The following is a 26,870-nucleotide window of genomic DNA, read 5'->3' on the forward strand; positions in this document are numbered from 1 at the left end:
CCACTGACTGAAGAAATCAGCATCGACCGTTATTTCGTGAGTCAATGCAAGGACTTCGTTTACTCTTCTTTCGTTTTTTATGTCGAGGACATTGCATTGTCAGGCATAAAGATGTGTAAAACATTGAAGCTACGAAACTTCCTTTCTTCTTGTTCTTGTTCTTTTTCTTTTTTTGTTTTTGTTGTTGTTGTTTTTCTTCTTCTTCTTCCTTTTTTTCTTCTTCATCTTCTTCTAGCAATAATAACAATCTATCATTTTTCCTTCTAGATTTACATCGAAAGTTTAGAAAGCGAAGTTGAATATTTGAAAGGTTTTCTTCAAGTCACTGAAGAAAAAAACAAAATGGTTGAAAACTTGCAAGAAAAGATTTGCAGTTTAAACGACGTCATCGCATCTAAAGAAGAGTTGGTGAACGTGATTGCCAAAGAAAAAGCTAACCTGAAACTCGCATATTTCGAAAATTGCGAAGAAACACAAGATCTGAAAGAAAAAGTTGCCGAGTTGAAAAACGAAGTATCTGTTCAAATTAACAACGCATCAGTTCTTGCAACCAAACTGAAAGAAAGCATTGCTGTTATCAAAGAGTTGCGAGCTGATACCAACTGCTGGAAAGAAGCTGCAACAAGCTTTCATCTGAAAAACGAAAATCTCTCGAAAGAAATGGACGATCTAATAGTTAAAGCAATCGACATTTTGAAGCCAACGCAATTGTTCAGACGTTTACGACAATCGAAGAAAGAAATTGCCGTAACTGCGCTTTTGCAGGCTTCTCAAAAACGTCTTTCGACGGACATATACTCCAAAATCAATTTAGGAGATACAATTTTTGTGTCCTTGGGTCCATCTAAGGATGCAAGGCTTATATAAACGATTATATAATTGGGCCTTCGACGTAGTTGTTTCATATTTTTTTTAAAAAATTGATCTTTTCCTCAGCTTTTTATGTACTTATATATTACCTTTCCTATTTCAAACCTACAAGACACACAGATTGAATAATCGAGCCAATGTCAATGGATATTATCATCAGTTCGATGAGTAACATGGTTGTGAATCAATGATGTTATCTCCAAAAAAACTGACTGATTTATCACCTTTTTGTCCATGTTCTCTTGTCAGGGTTGAAATCGGAATGGCACCTAAGGAATGAGAGGATTGACTGACTTCGGTCATTTAAATTTATTATTTTGTAAATATTTTTGTAATATTTTAATATTTTTATAATTTTTATAACTATTAGCTATTTTTTTCTCCCATTATTAAGGACGCTATAAATTCCTGCAAAAATGCTGTTGGTGCACAGACTGAGAAAGTTGTGCTTCGCAAAAATTGATAATGATGCACTTAATTGACATAATTACGGTATTTTTTTGCTTCGCGTTCAGTGTTTACATATATTTGATAGGAATTTTGTCCAAAGGTCTTGTTGCATTTCTGTTCCATCTACATATGTCTAATAAAAATTCGCAAAAAGTGACAAATTTTTTGCTAAGTTACTTATATCTTTTACCGACTAACAATTTTTGCGGATTTTTTTATCTGATCAAACATTCTTTTTCTTTTTCGCGATAGTCTTCTTTTTAATTAACGTTCCTAGTGAGCGTAGCAGGGGCAAAAAAATCCGACAAGAAAATAAAGAAGCAGGAGTTAAGGATCCAAGTACATCCTCGTCCCCAGGGTTTGTTGCCTATGTCCAATCGGCTAAACGATGTTCAAGGCAAAGCCGTATAGACGAGGGTGGATTTAAGCAGAGAAAATATTCAAATGCAACAAAAAGGAAAAAAATCATTAAAATTGACTGATTTATATAATTTTCATTGTCCTCTTTTTAAAGATTTTTTTGAAAAGAAAGCTTGAAAATCAAACTTTTTTGTTCATTTTTGATCTAGAAGTGATTAAGTTCAAAAAATTAGTAAGCAAATTAAGAGAGAATAATCGACATAGAGAAATTCTTGTCATCCTCTTGTAGAATGTACTAAATTATACTACAATTTTGTGTCAGTAATACATGCGGGAACTACTGTTTGGGCGTAGTTGAGTTTGTTGGGACAAAAAATACACCGTCTCAATATAAGTCCACTGACAATAGCGCTGCTGTAATTTTAAACCCTCCGGATTATGTAACAACGAATCTTAATTTACAAAAATTTCGGTCGAGTTTAAATTTGGCAGATCGTTTTTCGCGCATATAAATTTTATTTTTTGCACGTGAAATTCTCGTGCAACCAAATGCATAAAGAATTCGCGAAACACGCAACATCTCTCCGCAAAAAAAATATGTGCGCGAAAATTCCACAATTACATTCCCTTCTACTTTCAAAAATCACAACATACGAGTTTTTAAATGTTTTCTTTCTTTTAAAACTGATGGTTAAAAACATGACAGTGGCAGGTTTTAAATACACGGTGCCGAGGATACACTCAAGCTGCAGCTCATGCGCTGTAATGCCGTTTATTTACAACAGAAGTTCTCCGCAAAGAAATATTTGTATTAAATTGCGTCAAATCCAAAGTGCTGATGGTATGCAGGTAGATATTTTGCAAAGACTTTATCTTCGACCGCCTCTATAATAAAAAAGAACACTTTGTGAAAGCTGTTTAAAGGGGCAGCGAAATAAAATGTAATTTGACATATTTTCCGTTTTTTACATAGTTCGCATGAAAAGACACCAAAAATTGCCCGACAATCCGATTTTTCTCCAATTTCGAGTAAAACCCGAAAAAATCGGAAAATTAAACACGTGTCCACAAAGGTGAAATATTTCGAGCAGATTGGATTTGAGCATGTTGATTCGTTGGAGAAAATTTCCTCCAGTCAATCAGAACTATGAATATGTCGCTCTGCACTTAATATTCCGCCAAGTGGAGACCAGTTTTTATGCACAGCAATTAAATCAGGTGAAAGTTAAAATGGAGTTTTTACAGCGGTACCAGCGCTCTACACATCAACAATCAAACTTACTTCTTCTTTTTTCCTTTTGCTGGTCCTTTAACGAACGCCCAATCTACTGCTATCTTCTGTCCGAGTAATTCTTCACCGTTTGTAGCGTCTAGTGCGTTTTGAGCTTCTTTGAATGTGTCGTATTCAACAAGTGCGTAACCCTGGTAACGAAATAAGAATGACGTCTCACTAAAGTCGGTTCATGAACTTTCCACGGCACTGTATTTATCAAATTATGCAAATTGTACACTCAGTGTCTTGCTCCCGAAAAATTTGGAGAAGAACTATATTTAGGAATATTGTTGCTTTTAAAATGCCAAAACAGACAATAAAAATTAAAATATATTGTATATAATTTATAAATAATTTTATATTATGGTTATTTTAGCGGCCACAATGGTGACGCTTCATGTGTGGACATTTGTCAAATTTTGAGCGACTTTTTTTCATCCTTTTATCTATTTTTTTGTCATCTTTGCATTAAAACGTGAAATATATCATTAAAAAATTATTCAAATTGGTAACGTATATATTACCTTTAGAAAACCAGTACGTCTGTCCAAATTCAAATGCATATTCCGGATGTTGCCATAATCACCGAACACGTTATGGAGATCATCTTCCTGCGCTTCTTCGTGGACGTTCGTCACAAACAAAATCCACCCCTCCACAGCTGGAGAGAGAAAAAATTTCAGCTTATCAATATGCAAGAGTCTTGTGAGAACATTTTCAGATGTCTAGCGAACTTATTGAATAAAATTACTAAATTTGATTCAATATTCATTCAGGGTCAGTTACTGAGTAATATTGTGACTTCTCAGAGTGTCATATAAAATTTTTACCCTTGAAAATCTTAGACTATAATAACAGTGCCATTACAACGGAAGTAAATAATTTATAAAATATCTCAATGAAAAGCGTGATGAAAAAATGGAGAAAATTTTTAATACTATTCTTTAATCAACGAAATGGTGGAAATAAAAACTCGAATAGTCCATTTCAATAGTTTTGGCAAAACTGGTCATTCCAAAATTTTCGGCGATTTCAGGGCTTTTTAAGAATTTAATTTAATTTCAGGGTTCTAAAGTCACTTGTTAAAATTTAGAACTTCTCAAGGTCTGCATTCTGTTATTACACTCCCAGTGTTTTGTTACAGCGCTGCATGCAATGATCACAAAATAATAGGAGAAAGATAAAAATTCATATAAAAAATGTACAGTTACTTCAAAACATTTTAATGCTAACTAAAAGCTAAGTTAGTTAAGAAAAGCATAAGGAGATGTTTAAAGGTAGCCTTTTAATTTTGTGATATTTCTCCTGGAACTTTGTGTCTAAACTTCAATGCCTTACTTATCAAAATTAGGAATTACTCCACAAATTACATAACTAGCCTTTTTATAAAACAAACTGTAAAAATAATTTTTTGAAGAACAGATGTAAAATTTAATCCTTGCTAGTATTTTGAAAAATCTTTCTAGTTAGTTAAGTCATGTGTGAACATGACTTTTTACAGACATTTTAAAAAAATTCCTGACAATTCCTGTTTTTTTTGGCAGAGAGAAGATCCTGATAATACTATATCTCTTAACAGATATATAAAAAGTATTTACATTTTTGTGGTCCTTGAATGTTAGCACCAGCTTCATCTTCTATTGCGTCAAAAGGTTCAACGGTTCGAATGTCGTTGCTATCTATAAAAAAACAACAAATTGTACAGAAACGAAACTTTTCGCACAAAATTCATTTTTTTCATATATTAATGAAGGCTTATAATAAAGCCTTAATTCTTTTCTCATAAAAATACCCTAAAAAAACAGCTGGTAGAAGTACCAAAAAAAAAGCTACAGAGGAATAAAAAAACTGAAGATAGGATCTATAAAACAATTCCTAAAGAACATCACCTAGCGGATTTGAGGACATTAAAAGTCAAGGATGAAAAAACCTATAAAAACAAACAAGCAAACAAACAAACAAACATACAACTAAAAACTACCTTTAAATCCTCTTCCTTTTCTCTTCTTATTCTTTTTTAACCTTTTAACCTCATCTGGAAAAAAAAGTACGATAAAGTGATGTAAATAATAACATCTTTAAAACATGCACATTTAAAACAGGTATATATATATAACACCATATCATTATATGCTCTGATAAACACATGGTATCTACACTTTTATATATGTCAAAATAGAGATATTTATTAGAGTTTTTCTTCTTCGAGCAGTTTAGTTGTGCTAATCAAATATGTCCAAAACAAATATTCAAACTTCTTCAGTTTTTTAATAAACACCAAATCTCTGTTTAACGTTTGTCTCCACTAAATGCCACCTAATTTTTTTTAAAAATTAAATAAATGCCTAAGCAGTCATGGTAGGTAAAGCAATATCTAAAACCATACCATCATCATCAACATACATGAATTCGTCCTTTTCATCGATATCAACTTCTAAAACCTCTGCCATTATGTTGAAATTTTCAGTTTTTTATCACTACAGTAAAATTGAATCACTGTCAGCAGGCACAAATACAGCAAAAAAATAACAAATATATATTAGGGAAAAATAACCTTTTACTTTGATTCAAGACACTTTCTTTTTTAGCTCCTAGAAGCTGCTCTTTAGCAAGTGTAATTTTGGCAAAAAAATTTATGATAAAATAAATTCACTTTATAATATCTAATGCATTAATAAAGTTTGAATGCACATCTCTTCATCATCATCATCATTCTTGGCTTAACATCTGTTTTCCATGCTAGCATGGGTTATATTAATGACCCTCTTCCAATCTGATCTAGACTGTGTTAGATCTAAATTTATAGATAATAATCTATAATTTATAGATAAATAGATTTAAAGTTTATTTTCATGATATTCTTCCAATATGTAGCGCAAACATCAACGTAGTCTAGTAAACTAAACTCAACATTTTTCCCTTTTGCAATAGCGCGCTAACATAAGCAGGCTTACAAAAGCACGACAGACATCGAAGGACGAAAGCAGAAAAGAGAGACAGGTATCCTGTCTAACATCAACGCTGTTCTGTACCTCCATGATTAAACCTTTTAAAAGCACACATCATACATTAATGGCCAACGAAAAACCCTCATAATTCGCCATTTTTAGCTTTGACTAATATCTGCTGTGGCTATATTCGCACTTATTAGAATACTGGCAGCTTCTAATTTTTTAAACTTAACAAAACACAAAAAGTGTTTTAGCTACCTCCTAAATAAAAAATATTACTTTTACCGGAGAAAAGCAAAGAAAAATAAGAAATAAAATAATCATAGTTAATTGAGTAAACATTAAAGTTACACGCAGAAAAACCACATTTTATTAAATATATTTTAGCGTTTTCTGCAATGATTTAATCAAACTACATTTGTGACAAACTGTTTTTAATGATGCAGTTGGAGTGCAAAACTAACTGCTTTTTTGCTAAGAGTTTGTTGTTCGTGCATTGCCGCATAGGAGGCAACTGAACTATGCTCCGGAAAAACAAATACTATTTTCCGTCACGTCTGACCACACAAGGCCTAGGGACTTTTTAGCGATTTTACCAGGTCAAATAATTGCTGACGCGAAGGTACATGTTTTGAAAATATGTTGGTAAATACCTCCGCAAATGCGAGTGTCGTCTCAAATAACAAAGGTTGTAACCGCCCTTAATCCTATTCATGGTGGAGAGGGAGGGGTGATGGTCGTTCGTAAAAAACTTTATGCAGAATTAATTTAATTTTTTTTAAAAATATAATTGTTTGTAGAGAGCTTTCGCTTCCGCGTGTATCCTATTCTTTTTGTACATCCATGGTTTCACTTTGCCGCGCGAAGGTATATGTTCTGGCTATGCAGTCAGTAATAATTAAAGCGCTACTGAAATAATACGTAGCAGGGTCACGTGCCACTAAAAAAAATGGCCGTCGAGTGACAAGAAAAATAAATATTTAAAAAGCTATATCTGGACTTACATGAAGTTTTAACAAAAAGTAAATATATCATTTAGCATATCTCATGCAAATCTTTCAGATGAGTCCAACTTGCAAAAGTACTTCGGGATGCCTTGAAGACCTTACATGTTTTATTATTTGCTCTTAATAACGATTTCCTCACTCTCTCTAAAACATGACTCTGGAGATCAATTTTTCTTTTGTGTTGAATGTTATTCTAATCTATTTATATCTATCTATCATATTGAAATGATTTGCTTCTGATAAAAGAGCAGTATGGCAGGTATCATTTTTAGATGTTATGCATTTCATGTATTTCACAAGCTAGGGCCTAGGACTAAATTAATAAATGCTGTTTAAAACAGTAAAAATATTACATAGAATTAATTTAGTTTGAATAATATTCTTCTTTCTTTTTTTATATTTGTTATTTTCAAACAACAGGTGGCCACAAAAAATGTAAAAAAAATTAAAAATACAATTAATAAGGCTATTATTCGTAAGACGAAAATGGATAATAAAATTATAAAAACAAGAGAAAAGAATGTTCCGTACATCGTTGTTACAGATGATCTGTAATAATCCATTTTTTGTTTCTTTTTATGCCAAGAAGACTTTACGTATGAAGGTGTAAAAATAAATTTAGCTCAATTATTTTTAATGCCATCTCTTGCTTTCTTTTTATTAATTAATTTATTTTTCTATTAATTAATTTATTTAACTTTGTTAGATCTCTTTAAATTAAAAAAATTAGCAAATTAATAAAAATATGCATTTTAACTATGCCGTTTTCTATAAAAAATATTTAACTTCATATTTCACTTTTTTTGTAATTTCAATAGTTATAGAAAGCTATCGCACACATCAAGAAAACAAAATTTGCCCGTGTCTCACGAAATGGTCTGGAGACCTCCACTCCTTAATGTATCCCTCACAGCAAAATAGAATATATATCCTACTGATTTCATTAATGCAACATACCACCAGTCATTGGACAAATATTATTATCACAATTTTTGTTTTGTCACCTCCTCATCACCATTTTGAATAAACTGGCAGGAGAAGCAGTTTGTGCCTAGACCTTTGTCAATTTACTCATGCTCAATTTTTCCTTTTATATATGTTCAGGTAGATGAATGATTACACAAATCAATGCTGACGTGACAGCAGATGTTTTTGTATATAGCTCATTGTATTTTATAACAGGCATATAATTGTGAATTAAAAACTGATAAAAATAGAAAATAAAAACTTTTTCATGTTCGCATTTCCGATTTATTCAAATATAATGCACTACATGTTTAAATAGAGTCGCCATGTGTGCATCTTACAGTCTGACCACCAAGGATAACAACTTTATTAGTTTCACATATTGAAAACAAAAACAGTTTTTAACAGTGGATTCAATAATATGAGCAACACTCACCCCTTAAATCGAAATATTAGTTGGACCAGAAGAAAAAAGAATCACAACATTTGGAATTAAAACTGTTGAGACTTCTGCTTTTTATACATTTTTGTAAGTGTATTGACCCTTTGGCTATTATTTTAAAATCTTTAAAATTTCCCTACAGTACAGTCTGAATGTAATCTACCACGGCCGTGAAACTCGCATGAATAGTTGCACCGAACAATAACATTGCGATAGCTTTTGTTTTTTAAGAAAATAATTGCCTCGCTGACCCCATGCGAACGATTGTTTAATCACAATAGGTAACAAGATCAATTTTAGCGATCTATTTTGCGCGAACTCCTTTGAAATTTTTAATTGCAGTAAATAAGCGTTAAAAGTTTATAAACGAGAAGCGGCGATAGAAATGTTTTTTTAGATCGCATTTTCAAAGTTACAAACATAAAGCGGCGATAGAAATGTTTTTTTAGATCACATTTTAAAAGTTTAAAAACGAAAAGCAGCGATAGAAATGCTCTTTTAGATCGCATTTTAAAAGTTTATAAACGAAAAGCGGCGATAGAAATGTTTTTTAAGATCAGAGTTTAAAAGTTTAAAAACGAAAAGCGGTGATAGAAATGTTTTTTAAGATCACATTTTAAGAGTTTATAAACGAAAAGCGGCGATAGAAATGTTTTTTAAGATCACATTTTAAAAGTTTATAAACGAAAAGCGGCGATAGAAATGTTTTTTAAGATCACATTTTGGAATAACATATTAGCGTATACCGACTAAATGCTGTGAACGTCTTATTTCTGTGCTTTTACCTTTCTCAGTAACTTTCTCTTTTCACTGAAAACAATGGCTGACTATGAAATGATGTCCTGAGCCTTACATCCATGATGTACCATATTACCATTTACAGACATCCTAAACATCCCTGGGGTAGATCACACCTGAGTAAATTTGTGTGTGGTTGAGGTATGACATTTTAATCTATTGTTATCTTTGTAATCATGCACACATACCAAACAAACCTAATTTTTATAAAACTAGCTTAAGAATAGAGAAAAAATTATTACCATGTGTGCTCTCCTCCACAAATCCCCTTGTTTTTTGAGCATTTGTTTCTGCTAGCTCCCCATCTGAGCAAGTCAGTATAGTATTGCAACCATTATAATGGAACGGAATTAAGACGCAAATCATTTCGAACACAAACGAAATAACGAGGGTTCCGATTAGCCACATACGCCGTAAAAAGTGTGGGCGTTTTCGAGTGAGTTCAATGTTTTGAAAAAAATTCAAGTATATAATTGGCCGAAAAACTTGCCCTTATATATGCAGTTGTTTGTGGCTTATCAGCACCCTCTTTGAAAATAGGGCATTTTTGACGGCTTCTTTCTTGCTTGACCCTGGGCAAGCAAATGCCTACCTTGTTTTTAGGGATGGCTTATAGTCAAGACCATGAAGTTATATATGGGAAGGCAGAGTTTCCAGATTGTTGCTAGAGCTGTTTATTTAGATAATCATGTAATTAGGAAGGTACACGCTAAATAAATAAACAAACTTCATTTCATAGGTCATTGCAAAAGAACTATAGCTAACATACTCTAAAATAATCCAATCTCATAGTGATAGAAGTTCGCCCATAAAAGGAAATTGCTTCAGACATGACTGCAAACAAAATCAGATAGCTAGCTATAATAGCAGCTATCAAGCAAATAGCAGCTTTATTAAGCGAAAACGTAGCTACTAGTTCTTGCTTTACCCTCTTGCTTTCCTTTCCACGGATCAGTTACAGCGCATTCAATCAAAGAAGGGATTTAACTGAATAACTAACTATACACTTAACTTTAGCTAAATTAATTGCTTGCCAGATTTCTGAACTATATGCACAAGAACCATCGTGTTGTCGTTGTGAGTAGTTGTGAGCGCGCGATAGAAGCAGCCATATTCCATAATGTCTCGATTTTAATGTCTTGATTGTCTATCCTTTCCTCTTCCCCGTGCCTCCCCGACACGCCCTTAGTCCCCTAAACATTTTTCAAACCACAATCGCATTATTTGTTTTGTTTGACAGGAAAGAAAATGTTTTTCAACCTCGTTCCCAGGGCAATTTTTCGCTTTTTTGATATCCGAGACGGCGCGAAGAAATCATTTCTTCTCGCAGTCCGAGATTGTCAGAAAGAGAAAAATGGACTTGGCGACGAGGTTGAATGTTTTTAGTAAATGGCAATCATATAAATTGAATGAAAATTAATAGCGCACTGCTTAAATGAAAAGATAGACATAAAAATGGACATAAAATGTTATGATGTAGATGATTTCAAGAACAGAGCTGTTTTGGGGTTAAATGTTCCAAAATGTTTGAATAAATATAAGAAACTCATTAGATTTCAAAACGACAAAATGTGAATTCTTCATTTTTTATCCTATCTCGCCGTCTTTCTGGAGCAAAAACCATTTAAAATTAAAAGAAAGCCATTACGCATCCTTATACTTGTATCGTTTTAGGTCTAATAAATCCTTTGTGCTTGTTAGACTATGTATTGTAACAAGTCACTTCTGACTGTGGCCGTACGTTTTTAGATATTACCAAAGGTGTGTATTTTTTACCAACTCTTAGAAATAGATAAAAGCAATTTGTAAATAAAGTTTGTGTACATTTTTACTGCGATAAGAGATATTCAAAAATGACTAGAAAGTTTAGAGCGTTAAATGTGTAACCAACCTTTTCGCCAGGTATTTTTTCCCTTTCGGACAATCTCAGACGGATATTTTTTTTTCACCGTCTGAGATTGTTAGTGAGAGGAAAAGAGCCCCGGAACGAAGTTTAAATCAATGAGTTTAAATGTGAACAGAAAAGACAAAAGAAAAAAATTCGGAGTGTTACGTTAGTAAACAACTTTCTCGACTAACGTTCCCAGACACGTCTGTCCCCTATAAGATAATGTAGAGCATGTATGAACGAGATAATTCTGATATTTCAAACGTCAATAACTCACACTATCAACTCGAATACATTTCCCGAATTTAATATTTTTATTCCCTTTGATGTGCTGCAGCTTTTTTGAAAATATTTGACAGAAAATGGATGAAATATTTAAAACGCTTGCCAATAATAACATATTTTCAAGATCATATTCAAAATAAACCTGCAATACTACTATAGCACTAGAAGCTCACAGTGCGCAGTCTTTATGACAGTGTGCACGACGTTCCTTACTTTGCGCAGTGTTCCTAATTTAGTATGAGCTGTTTGCCCAATAGTGTGCACTGCGGGTTTCTGACAGTAACCAACATCTTGGAATGTCCGTGATTTCGTGATTTATACCAATTTCGAACACAAACGTTCAAGAATGTCTATTCCGGTGGTTACCTGTAGAGATAATGGATAATGGAGGAACTAAGCAACGTAGCGAGATGGTTTTTTGGTACTAGGAGAAATTAGATGCGGAACTGTTATTCTTAATGCTCATCTTGTATTGCCCGTGGCAGTATTTGAATTGGCATCTGATTCCTGTTAATATCAGAATACAGGAAGATTTTGAGTATCTTGATGAAAAAGAGGTCAATCGGAATACAGCCACGGAAATTGTCAGGGAAATAAATCCGGAAGGAGTGTCTACACGGGAAAAGAAACGACTACAGCGACACATATACTCTGATTTTATGGCACGTTGATGGCTATGATAGATTCGTCATCTGATAAAGTAAAAATGTTCTTTTTGTCGTCTTAAAATTTGAAATTCTTTGTTCATAAATTAAACATGTTTTTTCCTGCTTTTAGGTGATGACATTAATTCACACCTAGAATCCATAAGCAATGAGTTTGAATCTTCAGTATCCCCAAAATATGATTTCATTTTCAAATGAAGTACGTCATAGATTGGTACAAACCATTTTTAAAAAATAGCTTTTAGTATTTTTGTTACTGAATATTTGGTCACCAACGCAATCGCAGATTGCGTTGGTACAAAATCATCTTCCTCCTTATTAAAGTTATTTATCCCCAACTTATTAAAAAATATTTTCATCCCTTCGGTTTTCACATTTTCGAATGTTTGGGCTTCTTCTGCATTCACGAAAATCAAGCGATGCCCCCCCCCACTATCAACCTCGTTCCTAGGGCCTTTTTTGTCTCTCCTTAGCTCGCCGTCTGATATACAAAAGAGAAAATCAGGTCCTAGAATCAAATTTGCCCCACCATCTGACTGCTTCACTACCTGCTATTCATCAGTACAATTATCGAAACGTCTGCTCCACTGTAGCTGCACTTTAAGTTTCTGTTGGGCCTGCTGTTCTTTCTGTTTTGCCTTGTCTTTAGTATTATAAGGCACTTGACTTAAAAGATTGTTCCGTCTTCTAAATGCCTGTCTTTATCTTTTGTCTGAAGAAGTGGAGCTACAAGAAAAGAAACAATTGGAAGAAGATGATCTTGTATCAAACGACTTTGATGACGACAGTGCATCATGCTTTAATTTTTTTTATTTTAGGTTTTTCAAGCTAATTTTAGACTTCTTCTTTCAGCGTATTTCAATTTGTAGCTGGTTTTGATTGCAGAGCATGCAAATTGTATAACACGCTCGCAAAGTATACAAAATACAGACCAGGCGCCTCTATGATTGACAACCCTCGACTCAGGCTAATTGACACAGCTCACACAAGCTTTTCAGGAATAAAAGCGTGAATAATAATATAAAACACAACGAGCACATGCCAAGAAGAGCGTGCACTTAAACATGCACACCACAGAAAACAAAGAACATCTTGCACTAATCTGTGAACACCGCTCACAGTGTGAGTTTCCAGAACCATCGTATACAACGATTTATTTATTATTTGACCTTCGTCTGAATGTGAAGCTTGTTAGAGAAATAAAAAAAATTACAAGCGTTTGTTTGTAACAACAGTAATGCGACCAAAAACAGGACTTCCCTGAAGTTCAAACGAGTTAAAAATTTACACCTATGCTAATTTAACTACACTGAAGATAAGATTAAGAAGAGAAAGTCATGAGGTAAAAGATTCAATAAACATGTCTGTCAGTGTTTTTTTTTTCAACTTGGCAAAAGTGGCCTTTTTATACATGCAAAAATCAGTTTTTTGTCCTAAATTTGGCATTTTTGCGTTTTTTGGGACAAATTTTTGAACAAGGAAGGATCTAGTAGCATTTTAATATATTATTTAATTACGAGGAGCGATTTTAGATTTTATATTCCGTAAAAAGTGAATTTTGCGAATTTTCATTTTGGGAAATGGTCAAAACTTTCTTTTAAGTTTTTATCTTTGAAATACTGTCTAAGATACCTGAATTTTTGAAATCAGGTCTGAGGTGAACTTAAGGATAACAAATTCCATTGAAAATCGCAATGAAAGTCAATGAAAGTCAAACAGAATAATATATTTCATTTTTGAAAAAATGTGCCATCGGATTACTTGAAAAAATAAATAAATGTTATTTGTATGGCCAAAGATTCCAAAAACGAAGTGTTGAAAATTAATGGAGATAATAAAGATAAAAAATTCCAAGAAATAACAAGTTCATTTATATATGATATTTATATAGTCTTCAATACTTAACAAGTTTGCTTTAATATGAACTACTGTATACTTAAAATCATAATAATTTCTTAGCACTAAAAATAAAAGGAGATGCAAGACCTTAAAAATACTTTAAAGCACTTCAAGATTAGAAAGTCCATACCAGAGAATTTTTAGGCTTTCGATAGAATTTGTTTCTTCTTTTATGCACCCTTTTCAACAAAAATGCGAAACAATGGCCTTTTAATAAAGCCTTTAAAATATCAAATCTTGTAAAATGCGAGTACGAAATTCAAAATTTAATTGCTTGCATTATAGGGGGAAAATGGAATAACGCATCTTGTATTGCTCTGACAGAGCTAGTTTTTCAAGGAATTTATTTTAAATTTGTGTAATATTGGATTTTGAGTCAATATAAGGTCATTTTGTTAGTGAAAAACACCATTAACGTTTTCAGTAAAGACAGTAATTCAGAAAATCTGTTATTCTTCATTCTCCTTATATGGAATTACAGCATCCTTGATGGCTCCAAGTGGAATAAAACTTTTTCTTATTTTTTCTAATTTTTCTCTTGGATATGTTTTTCAAAAACAAAGATACCTGCTAATGTGACCTTTGTTTCAAGTCATATTCAAGGAGTGGGTGTTCTTTGATATTATAGTTTTAGCGTAATAAGTGAAAAAGACTTTCTAATGAGCTCCAATCTGATTATTTTTTTCATTATGATGTAAACATTATCTTCAGCTAACCGTATACAAAAGTTTAGGATAAAAAGATACACCTTATGGAATAATTCAATCCTGTCGCTAGTGGAATATTTCCATTCTTAAGTGCTCCTAACTTTAAACCCGCATAACTTATGACCACGAGCTTCTTATAAGGTCGGGAGAAAGAAAATGGAATGTTCTATTTCTCATCAATGAGATAAAATTTTAAGTTCATGCACAATATACTTAATTTTCCACTTCAATCGCCTTTTCGAAAAAAGTGTTAGAAAGAAAAGGACACTTTTTGCTTCGTTAAAAAAACAAAACACTGACTTATTCTTTTGAAATCTCCAGGGGCATTCGTCAGTAAAAATAACTCGGTAGATTAAACCTTCCAGGCTCGAACATTTGCACCGTTTTAGCAGTCTTCTGGATCTAAAAACCCTGATAACTCTAACTTCAGAGAAAAGATATAAAAAAATCCTCGCCACCACAAAGACCATCATAACAAATTTTTGTTTGCCGTCAAAATTCCTGTTAACACGAACTATTGTCTTGGTCACTTAGCCGTTATCGAAACATATCTGGGTATATGAAAGCTGTATTAAATCGAATCCTGGAATTCAATACAACCAATAAACAACTTCTTGGAAGAAATCCCTGAATTCCGATGTTATTTTTCTGATTTTCCGGTGGTTAGAAAAATGACCTCTGGATCACCTGGTTAGAGTTACGTTGCTTTTAATCACGCAAAAATACGAAGATACCATTACCTGTAACGATCGAGGTTGGCTGTGATGTGTAAACAGCATTGTTGAAATATTAAGATTTCCTTTTAAAAACAAACATTAAAAATAACATAGATTATGCGATGCTTTTTTTTGGCGCTGAAAGTATATTATGTAATTTATAAAAGGTACAAAGCGCGGAAAATAGGAAAAATATTAAAAGATTTCAGCTTATTTGATCGGATAAAAAAACTCATAACTTCTAAATTTGAGAGCCTTAAGGGTTATGACATTATTACAACAAAAACTTGTAGAAACGGACGCGAAAATTCTCAATAATTCTGACTAGGATTGTAAAATTAATGGTAGCTAATAAGACCGTAAAATAAAAAATAATGCTTTGAAAAAAGTGCATCTACTCAAATTTTGTTTTTTTGTGGTGATTTGATGGTGCGCAAACAAGCAGTTAAAAACCCCTAACACTATTCGGTCCGGGAAGGTGGGTGCCATTGACGGAGGGGCGGAATATGTTCGAAAAAACCCGGACCGAATAGGGTTAACATTTATGTCAATCTAGACCACGAATATGAAGAAACTAGGGCGGGGAGGTCGAGTTTAATGAGGAACGAAGAAAAAAACACAAAACAAGGTTTAACTTTATGATTTTTCATATTTAAAAATATATATTGTTTTTATATTTGTATATATATAATATTTTATAATATTTTACAACAGTATGTTATTAACAGTGTTCTTACCTTAAAAATATTAATACTGATTGGTATTTTTAGTCACGTCTATTTGAGTCTTACTTAATTTTAAAATTATTTTTAATGTTAAAAATATATCCTGGTACATTGTTTTTCAGTACATTTCTTTTGCTAAAAACGACAATATATGTTCACGCCTTTGGAAGCTTGCTCTATAAATATAAAATTATTGTGTTTACTAATTATATACATGTATTAGGCGTAGGTTCAGCTGTATATAAAATAAGAGATTCCAAAATATGATGCTTATCATGATTTTTTGAAAAAATATTTTTAAATAATTTCTTAAGTCTGACAAAAACGTTGCTACATACAAGAACAGCTTTCAAAAAAGTTAATGACACAATCTTTGTATTATCTGAGAAAGAAGAAACATGGAGTCGAAATAAACTGCATTGACTATAGATTAAGTACGTGACCATATTTTAAGCCTCATTTGAAAAAACGATGAAGGGAGTCAAATAACACAGCAAAAGAACTTAAGAAAAAGTTTAGACTTGTTGCGTGAGATGTATAAAGGTTAGCAAGCAAGCTTTAGAAAAAATTGTAGCGTTGCCCACTATCAACACACCACCCTAATACCCAGTACACATTTCAACGACTTTATATTTTTGTAACTAATAGCTATTTAGAGAACTTGTTATCTTTTAGAGTTTTTTAGTAACAAAAATATTCAAAAAGTAAAGTATATTCCCCTTTTACACAACCTCGTCCTGCTGGCATTTTACCCCTCTGACGAAATTGAAAGCAGCCCTGGGAAAAGAGCTTGCCGATGCTTCCTTTTTTTCATGGTTTACACTTAATACTATTAATGTATGCACATGTAATGGTGGGCGTTAAGTTTTTCTAAGCCTTTCAACATTTAAAAATTGGCGCTAAGGAAAGTGCAAAATAATTTGACAAGATAACTTTACGAAAGAACATGAATATAAGAAGAAGCTTGCTTCTCTTTGTCTGTTGCAGGCGCCAATGTTATTTCATGATCGATAGAATGCGTATGTGAACGCAGAAAATGCAACGCATGCGCAGTTCTCCCTGCCTTCAAATGTGCATTATAAATCGGAGTCCCATCGTAGTTCTGTTTGCGTAAGGTCTTGTATATATCATCTAATTCTGTCAATATTCTATGTAAATTACAGACTTGTAGACAACTTGGTTCATCAATGGTTTGTTTGGAGATGAAAGATGTTTCTTGTAGTATATCTGAGCTAGAATACATTCGAACTAAGTTCTTGAGTGAACTTGAAAAAGCAAACTTTCGTGAACTGTTACATTCACATTTTATTTCGCTTCTAATTCTTCCTTCAACAAGTTTCTCTTTCAAGCACAGTATGCTATCTTCCGAAAATGTCAGCAAAATTGAGCGAGTTAAATCGATGTTCTCTTTTTTGCTCGCTTGTTCAAGGTGTATAAAAGCATCTTCCATTTTATTTAGTGCAATATAACAGAAGCATTTACAAATTTCAGCTTTCGGGTTGCTAACTTCAAGGTTATTTAAGAACCATATAGCTTCATCAGTAGGAACTTTCTCTGTAGTTCTAACTTCATGTAGAAACCAACCTAACAGCACTTCGGGTTCGTCTTTTTTAAACATTTTTAGATCAATTGCCAATCGGTACACATCACTGAATTGGATATCATCTAAAGCGTCAGTTTCGCATAACAACTCAATCCAATACTTCAAAAAGTCGTGTAGTTCTTCAAAAAATAATTTATCTGTTTTCGATCGCAGATATATTTTACTAACCAGAAGGGCTGGCTTCTTTTTGTATTCGTAAATCAGTTGAAAAAATTCGCTCTTAAAATCTTTAATCATCTTATAAATTGCTCTGAAACAAACAAAAAAAAACAGTACATACCGCGGCAGCGTTTGTCAATTAAAAAGTTCTTTTAAAATCCCATTAAAATCACAATTTCTTTTAAATCAACATTCCTATTAGTTTAAACTCACAGGAATTTCGAACCAATGCACTATTATACATGATGGATGAACCCTATCGCTTTGCCTTATAAAAAATCAAAATTGCCAAACAAAATGAAATAAATAAATATGATGTATATTGGCATGCCACAATCTAAAGACTTTCTATGATGTTCTAATTTGTATTAACCAAAGTTAAATACATAGTTTTCATTACATTTTTATCAACTTTATACGACATCTGTTAAATACAAACGAAACGGGGTGAGTTGGACAAAATGTTGCTGTTCCTTACTGCTGCACACTGTAAATACAGATAATACAATCAAGTAGGTGTGACCATGGTGTTGTTATAAACAAAAATACAAATTCTCGTTGGAAAAAATGGAATCGTGTGAGAAACGGGGCACAAATAGAGAAAGGACTGGTCACATCTTCCACCAATTAGGTTTTTCAACCCAAAACAGACGTGTCTAGCCAAAAAAAAGTTTTGTGAGCCAACATATACAACACCAAAGCAGAGCTTATTAATTTCCATCTCTTTTTGTGAGGACTTGTAGTGCTTTGTGAGGGATTATAGGCTGCGCATGTCTTCCTATCACCAAAAGAGACAACCGATCACATATCTAGGTGTGAGTACATTAATTACTATACTACCTTATCGCGTGTTCATTTGTCGTTTGTTTATAATAGATATCTCATTTAGGCAGCGGATTAAATAAAATATGTCATAATTGTATGACGTCACTGGCATAAGGAATTAACTTAACTGCGTAGATAACCCCATCGAAAACGGAATTTGTTTTTATATTAAGCACGTTTTTCCTTTTTTCAATTTGCTCCGATTTTCGCAATTAAGTAGTTATTTCCGTTACGCGATAAATTTAAAATCCTTAACGGAATACTTGGTATTAATGAATCGAACAATGTATGTTAGGTCTGCATTTTTGAAAATGTTCGACATGGAAGAAAACCACCTTGTTGAAAGAGAAATTTCAAATAAAAATAATTTTGTTAATCTATATTAAAATACCCGTATACGTCTGTCCGTCACGCACAATGGTAGCTTAGCTGCGCAATGCGGTATAAAAAGGACGGGCGAACCCGTGGATTTTTCCACGGGCTATCAACTAGTAATATAAATAACAAGAAAAAAATTATCTAACATTTAAATTTCAAAAACAAGTTCTACTCTATCTAAAATTACGTAGACTATTCACCACCGAAAAAGTTTGTCTCAAAAAAAAAGCCCTATCAAAAAAGTGTTTTAGAAGATAACATATAAGCAACTAGAATAGAGACAATTTTTCATCTTTTTTTTTCATCTTTCCAAACCTGAAACCCAAGGTACATAGAGTTTTCTGATGCGACCATGATTTTTTCATTCTGAGCTCAAACTACAATCCCTGGGTCCGAGGTTGTGCAAAGGAAATAATTCGCAGTACGTCAAGGTCTCTTTTACAATCTCATCCCTATTCTACATAAAACTCCTAAAAACAAGTAAAACATTTTGTAGGAATCGATTGCCTAACTTCAATTTGGAGATCTAAACATCCCAAAAAAGTATTTAACAGTGTGTTTATACCCAAGTTATTTTTGTCCATAGTTGTACAGCGAGAAAAACGTGTTTCAAAACCGAAAGCACCAACGCGGCACCGAATCCATATGCTTCTGCGTTCGTCACTGTTAACTCACTTAAACCAGCTATAGCAAATGAAACTTTTATCTTTTGAAATCTTGTCAAGACTTTTAATATAATTACGAAATATAAATAAAACAAACAAACAAACAACCAATAAACAAATAAGCAAAGTAAAAAATAAAAAAACTAGGAATATAAAAACAGTGTATACAAAAGAAAAAAAACCTTCACAGCGTGTTATGTAACCGCATTGTTTTTATTCCATCTTTACTCAACAAGCTTTGTAAACTTTCTTCAAGTAATAGTAGTGATTGACGACAAATTGACATTAACATAATTGACATAGCTTGCGGTTATGTTTAATTAACTTACATGCATGCTTACATATGCGTTGCCATGCGACAAACAAGAAAAGGTAATCTGTAACCATACGAGAGGAAAACAATAAGCTAAACATGGTAGCGGTGTTATGCAAGGATAATTATTTTTTAAATAAAATAGAGTTTAGGGCTGTTTGTGCTGTCGAGCAGAAACCAGGTGAAAAAGCAGAGTACCTGCAATCAAGGCAAAGTTCACTGTTGTCAGGCCTAAATGTAGCCAACAGAAGATTTTAATCCAGCTGCAAACTAAGTGCTCTCACTTGTTACTTTCAAAGGTGCTGTGTTTTCCACATTTTATTTAAAGTAGGAATTACACACGAATGCGCCTAAAAAATTATTTAGCGCAAAGTGAACTTAAGTTAATTGGATGAAAAATAGAGAGTTTTCTTAACATCGTGCCAAGGATCTCAATACAGGAAGCCTAACAAGCCCTGTGAATGTCGTCTGGTGAATGTTTTGTGAATGTTGTCACTGTGAATGTCTTCACTTTCTCCGTCACTCCACTTTGCTTAATAGAAGGGATGGTCAGCTTGCGAAAGGAAACGCACTGTATGTTTTATCCTTGTTACTATGGTAATATCTGTTGCCATGTAGATAGATCATTTATACCATTTACTTTACATAAAAACAATGTTTATGGAAAAGAAATTTTGCTAAACTTAGAACTTTGCGGAATATTTTTTGCGATTTTGGACCTCATTTACAAAACTTTTTTGAAGAATTATTCTTTTTGAGCAAATAGCAACCGTATGCTTCACAAAATTATACCAACTTCGTCCCCAGGCCCATTTTTCTCTTTCTGACAATCTCGGACGGCGAGAAGAAATGATTCATTTCTTCGCGCCGTCTCGAATATCAAAAAAGCGAAAAATTGCCCTGGGAACGAGGTTGAAAATTATACCTAAGTTTATCGATCACAAAAGTATTTTTTTTAAAAAAACAATATATTGAATTGCAAAAAATATTTGAGTAAGACGAAGCTATTTAAAGATTGCGTTGTGGTTACTTCATATTTTCAGAATTACGACGTGCTGGAATTTCCAATAGGCTTTGGAGGAAAGAAAGCGAGGCCTAACAATTAGTAGCTTATATATATTGATATAAATTCTTATCTCATGAAGATTCACAAGACAGCAAAAAACAACAACAGGTAAAGACAAAAACGAGAACTGTTAGAGTAATGTATAGCGGCTAATATAACAGCTAACGAACATTATACTTCTAATTTCAATAAGCATATCAAAATTCTAACCAGACTGGTCACTATTCTTATTTCTCTATTGTTCTAAACAATAGACCTTTTGTTTTCAAGCTGAAATATTATCCAGACATTCTTAGAAACATATTCTTATGAAAAAGCGTGTTATAGTATTAGTAAATAGCATAAATAATAATAGAAAATTGAAAGAAAAAGAACAGTAAAAAGATATAAAAACATTCTCTGAAATGCACTATATAATTTCATACTATCAGTTTGAAATGTTCTGTATCCTGTCTTAAAGCAAGTAAATCTTCTTTTGTTAAATTTTTAACTGAAATTTTTACCGCATTCCACTGTGTATATATAAATACAGGATTAATAGCTTTAATCTGTTGTATACAGAATAAGTATATAGATAGCAATGCTTACTTTTGTTTAGGGAGATATACGAATCTGTTTTTTTTTGCTCTCCTTAACACCCCTAGATTGTAGCTCTATGATTGTAGAAAAAGTACTGTTAATGTTGATTCTCTAGCAGACCCTGCCATCAGATAAATCCGCCCTCTGATAAAGCCGCTTTTTGATAACACTGCCTCTGCTAAAACTACCCTCTGATAAAGCCGCCCTCTGATAAAACCGCCCCCTGATAACGCTGCCCTCTGATAAAACCGCCCTCTGATAAAGCCGCCTTTTGATAAAAACGCTCTTTTAATAAATGCCACGAATTGCAATGGATTGTTATTCTCTACTCGTAGCGTTTGATAATAAGCACACTGACGAAGAGAGACATTGTAGGATGGAGATGACAAACTGCTTGTACGTTTTGCATTGTTTTTACTACACCATGGAGGTACAGGTTAATCATCTTTTTAAATTACTTTAAAAGGGAAGTGGTTTCTTAAAACACACCTGTTGTCACGTTAAATTCATTTTCCCTTATCTTTAGCTTGTTGTTTCCTTGTTTTTGGAGTAAAAAAGTGCAGGCACAACAATCTCGTTCCAGTGCTTCTTACACGCTTTGGGGACGAAATTGATGCAGGCCTTGATAGTATTGTTGTTAATGTTATAAAGTACATTTTTGACGTTTTTATGTTTTAACTTCATTATATTTTCATGTTTACATGCCACTATTCAATTATATATAATCGGGCACAAAAGAAAAAAAACTTTATAATTGAATATTAACATCATTATATGTGGAGGAATAACAAAACACAAAAAAATTGACGCTACAGATCTTTAAGAGAGAAATAGAGATGTGCATATCTTACACGGCTAGCCTAACATATATGGAGGGATATACTCTCTTTATTATTTTCATAAGGGGCTATTGTTTAGATGGGGAGTCGTAGTGTATTTAATACTTATTTTTAGCTACACAGACCCAATTAGTGTCCGCCCTCTACCAAACAACCCCCTGTAACGTCCAAGTTTATTCTTTGTTTATTGTTTTGTGAATGTCATAAGTTTACTAGGATGATATTCTTTTCGTGTTTTTTAAATCTCTGATTTGATATTTTTCCTCCTTTCTTTTAATCAAACACAGTTTGTGTTTTACAACTGTTTTCGTAAAAATTGTCAAGCATTCGTATTCCATAGTTGAGATAACAGTGACATGTTTCCACCAAAGACCACTAAGTTTTACAGCTACTGCTAGAAGATCTCTTTTCCTACTCAAGCATTGTCGTTCCCCAGCTAAAGGTGAGATCAGATAATTTCTGATTACGTTTTCTATTGGTTGCAGTCCGACATATTAAAGATCATTGTGATAAAATATGAGAATTTCTCACGAATTTCTCACAGCATGATGAACAGGCAGATTTAGGTTAGATGTCTGCAGTTTTTGAAAAAAAAAAGATAGAGTTCTTTCAACTAGTTTAAAACAACTGCATCCAAATATTCGCGTTTAGATTTTAGACTACCAATAACCTAATCTAAATGCCGTCTACCAGCTGATGTCATTCACATAGGTACCAGCAATACATTGTTCACTTCTTGTTATGTTTCTCTTTCACCGGAATGTAACATTTTGAAGGTTTTAGATAGTAACCATACTTTGGACAAATAACCTTATTCACCATTGCTGAAGATGTTTCATAGAAAATGCACCAGTTAAGTCTTTAGCAAAAGCAATTAGCTTAGTGTTTTTATCTACGACCATTGTAGTTATAAGTGAGAATAAACCAAGAGCTTACATTGCTATCGTTGTAGGATCGCTTTGTGAAGTACATTCTTTGAGGACGGATTTTTACACAACCTATGATAAACAGACGTGCTGAGACATTGTAACAATTGTAAATGAAAGTACAAACGGTGTTTCAGTTTAACCAAGAATCATTTTATCATCTCTGTTCTCTATATATTAAATATAAATTTGATGTTTCATAATGATTCGAAGATAATATCTCACGCCAGCCATCTGCTAAAAGAAACCGAACCGTCTTTCGTCTTAATTTTATATTTCTCAAAAATTACTAAGTGTACTTCAGGTACTTCAGCATTTATCTAAATATATTCAAACTTATCCTTTGCGTTAACAATCAGTAAGAAAAAATGTTTGCGCATGACTGAAAATTTTAAAGTTTGTCGCTACATTTAGTAATTTCGGTTATTTCTATGTTAGATTTACCCAACAGCCTTTTTAATTGATAGAGCTACCGTTGTTTAAAATTTAAAATTTGCAATGCAGTATGGGAAAATCAAGGTATCTAAGATAGTTTCGGCAAAAGGTTACTTACTTAATAAATTAGTAAAGAAATCTCATTATAATGGTGCATTTACAAAAATAATTAAACAAATGTTCGATTGCTCACAAAATTAGAGTTACTCTAGCAATAGTGAGTGGGAGTCCCTTTAAGACTTAGAGCTAATTGAATCGATAAAATTTTTACAACCGAGCTAGCTAGACTGCATACATCATCTAAATTAACAGTTGCTGTAAGTTAAATACCTTTTCCAAGGTTAAAATAAGAGAAAAAATTAAACGAAAAAGAAAGACTACTTATGGTATCCAGAGTTAATTATTTTTATCAATCAATTTTCTCAACTATTCTCTTTTGCAGCTCAAGTTTCATTAATTTCAGATTCACTTTCTGTTATTGTGTTTTTTTTTATATATACAGCTACATAATGCAGCTAGCTACATACATTTTTTGCACTTTTTTATTTTACAGTATAAGGTGGCATGTGGCTTGATAAAACAAGCACATATCTAAAACTTATGTTTGAAACAAAAAAAATTGTATTTAAAGCTAAAATATATAAAAGTATGTAATGAAAATAATGTTTTTAAATATAAAAACACGTTGCATACAAGAATATATTGCAGGAAAATAATTAGAAGAACTTCTTTAAACAAGAACTAACCAAGTTCGAATTAAACAGTTTTTAAAAAAAGACACATTTGAAAAAAACTCATAGTAACATAGATTCATAGTTTATTTCAGCTTTGTATTTTCAAAGTGCAAACTGAAATTGTGGATATAAGCATAACATTTTTTTTTCGAATATTATAATATATATTTGCATACATTGAAATATATTTGCATATATTTGCTAAGACAAATTAAATCGACACTATACAAATTTTGTTTGAGTTAAAAAAAACATTCGCTGTTCGAATTACTAGACTACTTTTATTTGTCTGGCAAAATTCAAAGTTATTAAACGTCCAGGATAACTCGGACGATTTCCCTCAGGTGTTTTCCTTGTTTCTAGATTATCGTACTTGGTCTTGTACGTATTCAAGTTATGTAATGTAACCGAAGCTTCTATGTACTGTAGAAACATATTAAAGTAAGTTTTACGCGAATACTAAAAGCGCTTGAAAAGTTATAATACTTTGAACATGACGTAGTAACAATAGACTCTCTCAAAGTTGTTCCTTGGATCCAATCTATACGCCTCCTTCTTCATGTAGATTAACTCTGCCTTCTTTTCCTTCATCAACTTACCTTGCCAATACATAAAATCCATTTTGTCGTTTGGATCAGAAACTGTATAATGTATGTAACCACCGGGCTTCACTATACGTGCAAGCTCAAATATGGTATCCATTGAAAGGTGACAAGCGATGTAACATCCAGTAGACATAGCTACGTCATATGAATTGTCTTCGATGCCTGGGGTTGGATTAGCTGTTAACAGTGCTAAATAGAGATGTAGGATCTTAGTACAAACACAGAGAAACATTAGTTATTTGTTGGTGCTGAGATCATAGTTCACTTCAATGTGGAAACCTTATGACTTTTTTATTTATGTTACAGTTTAATAAAGGAGCATCAAAATAACGCTACTGTCAATAATGTTTTATCAAGGCCCTTGAAAACGGTTAAAATCAGAAACTGAGGAAGTATGAAGTGTGATTTTTTTTGACTTAATTTCAACCAATTGGATAAAAAATTGGTCGAAAAGGGAGAGAGATAAAAAAGGCAGCCGGTTTTGATAAGATCTAGGACTTAATCCGAAATCTTAATGCAGTTAGTTCGCATTTAAAATGGTAATATCTATTTGCGTCATGAAAATTAAATGTAATGGCCCTGTATGGATCTACTTAAGTATTTACTTATTTATCTACTTATCCGGAAACAATATTTGACAGTGTGTTAATAACAATAATAGTAACAACTAACCTTTAAATAGTTTACCATAACATTTTGTTTCTTTAGCCATCTCTAGAAACTTGTCCGACATGTCTAAACCATCAATATTTTTAAATCCTTCTTCAACAAGAGACTTTCCAAGATTTCCATTGCCACATCCCACATCCAAAATCTTCTTGTTCTCTAAATTTTTATGCTCGAAGAATACAGCCAAGTCTTTTGCAAGACCTTTGAAGGGCTCGTACTTAAGAATAGCGTTGGCTTTATCATACATAGAAGCAAAATCAACATAAAATTGTGGCATAGTTTCTGTATTCACGGAATATAGTCTCTCCAAGTAATCCAAAATAAACTTCTTGTCTTCCTCACTGACAACGTGTTGCCTTGTGCTGTTTTCCATTTTTGTGCAGTCAAATCTGAAATTTAAATTATTGAGCTGAAGACTCATGAAATACTTTTTTAAACACAGACAATATCCTGCAGATAAAAACACACAAATTTTAACAGCATGTTTGGGCTATTCTAATTGTCGCGATCAAATTACAAGATTTCAAAAGTTAGATAAATACACACTAAACTAAAGCTGGATCAAGCCACAAGTAACTGTGTGGTCCGTGTGAAAGGTTTATAAAGCTGTAAATTGTGCCATATATCCAGGTGGAGCACTTTAGTCCAGGTATACAGTATGCGGAAAATCGAGTGAAGCACTCACACCATTACATTTTTGGGTGTAACATATTTTTTAAAATATCGCTTTCTTGCATCTTTAACTTAAAAAACAAACACCGTTTCGCAGCCTTTTGTTGCCCTGTCATAGCAGAAACAGTCAATTAATATTTTTTATTTTGTGAAATATACTGTACTATATATACTGTATATACTTTATTTTATAGAATATACTGTATCATTATATACACTGTGTATACTATACTTTGTGGAATATGCCGTATAATGAGCGCCCAGGATATGCAGGTAAATCGTGTCGCCAACCCGCGTCGGCGTAATACCGTCTTCCAAAAAACTTTTTAGTGAAAATTCGGTTTAAATAAAAACACAGGATACAGTTGTTAACACTGGGCTGAGCGCCTGGTAAAGCTTA

At 32.8% G+C, this 26,870-nt stretch overlaps 2 protein-coding genes across 2 annotated transcripts in view; both read right to left on the reverse strand.

The window, feature by feature from the left end:
- Positions 1 to 2,331: 2,331 nt before the first annotated feature.
- The window catches only part of LOC130637296 (RNA-binding protein 8A-A-like), a 67,347-nt gene continuing 42,808 nt past the window's right edge, over positions 2,332 to 26,870 (reverse strand). Inside the window, exons 2-7 of the mRNA XM_057446918.1 lie at positions 5,340 to 5,431; positions 4,935 to 4,988; positions 4,552 to 4,632; positions 3,478 to 3,614; positions 2,963 to 3,102; positions 2,332 to 2,565 (exon numbers count right to left, since the gene is read on the reverse strand). Coding sequence (XP_057302901.1) covers positions 2,550 to 2,565; positions 2,963 to 3,102; positions 3,478 to 3,614; positions 4,552 to 4,632; positions 4,935 to 4,988; positions 5,340 to 5,403 — 492 coding nt within the window. The 5' untranslated portion in view covers positions 5,404 to 5,431 and the 3' untranslated portion in view covers positions 2,332 to 2,549. The remainder of the gene's footprint in view (positions 2,566 to 2,962; positions 3,103 to 3,477; positions 3,615 to 4,551; positions 4,633 to 4,934; positions 4,989 to 5,339; positions 5,432 to 26,870) is intronic.
- Positions 24,639 to 26,187, reverse strand: LOC130637280 (ubiquinone biosynthesis O-methyltransferase-like). Its single transcript, XM_057446917.1, has 2 exons — positions 25,802 to 26,187; positions 24,639 to 25,318 (listed from the first exon to the last, which is right to left on the reverse strand). Exons 1-2 carry the CDS (start codon positions 26,169 to 26,171, stop codon positions 25,002 to 25,004), a joined length of 687 nt encoding a protein of 228 aa, XP_057302900.1. The 5' UTR covers positions 26,172 to 26,187; the 3' UTR covers positions 24,639 to 25,001.

Source organism: Hydractinia symbiolongicarpus, chromosome 1 (assembly GCF_029227915.1).
Source record: "Hydractinia symbiolongicarpus strain clone_291-10 chromosome 1, HSymV2.1, whole genome shotgun sequence".
Classification (NCBI taxonomy): domain Eukaryota; kingdom Metazoa; phylum Cnidaria; class Hydrozoa; order Anthoathecata; family Hydractiniidae; genus Hydractinia; species Hydractinia symbiolongicarpus.

Coding starts and splice junctions, on each gene's coding strand:
- LOC130637280 (XM_057446917.1), bottom strand. CDS start 26,171: ATGGAAAACAGCACAAGGCAACACGTTGTCAGTGAGGAAGACAAGAAG. Junction 25,319..25,801: donor TTATGGTAAACTATTTAAAG/GTTAGTTGTTAC, acceptor ATCTCTATTTAG/CACTGTTAACAGCTAATCCA.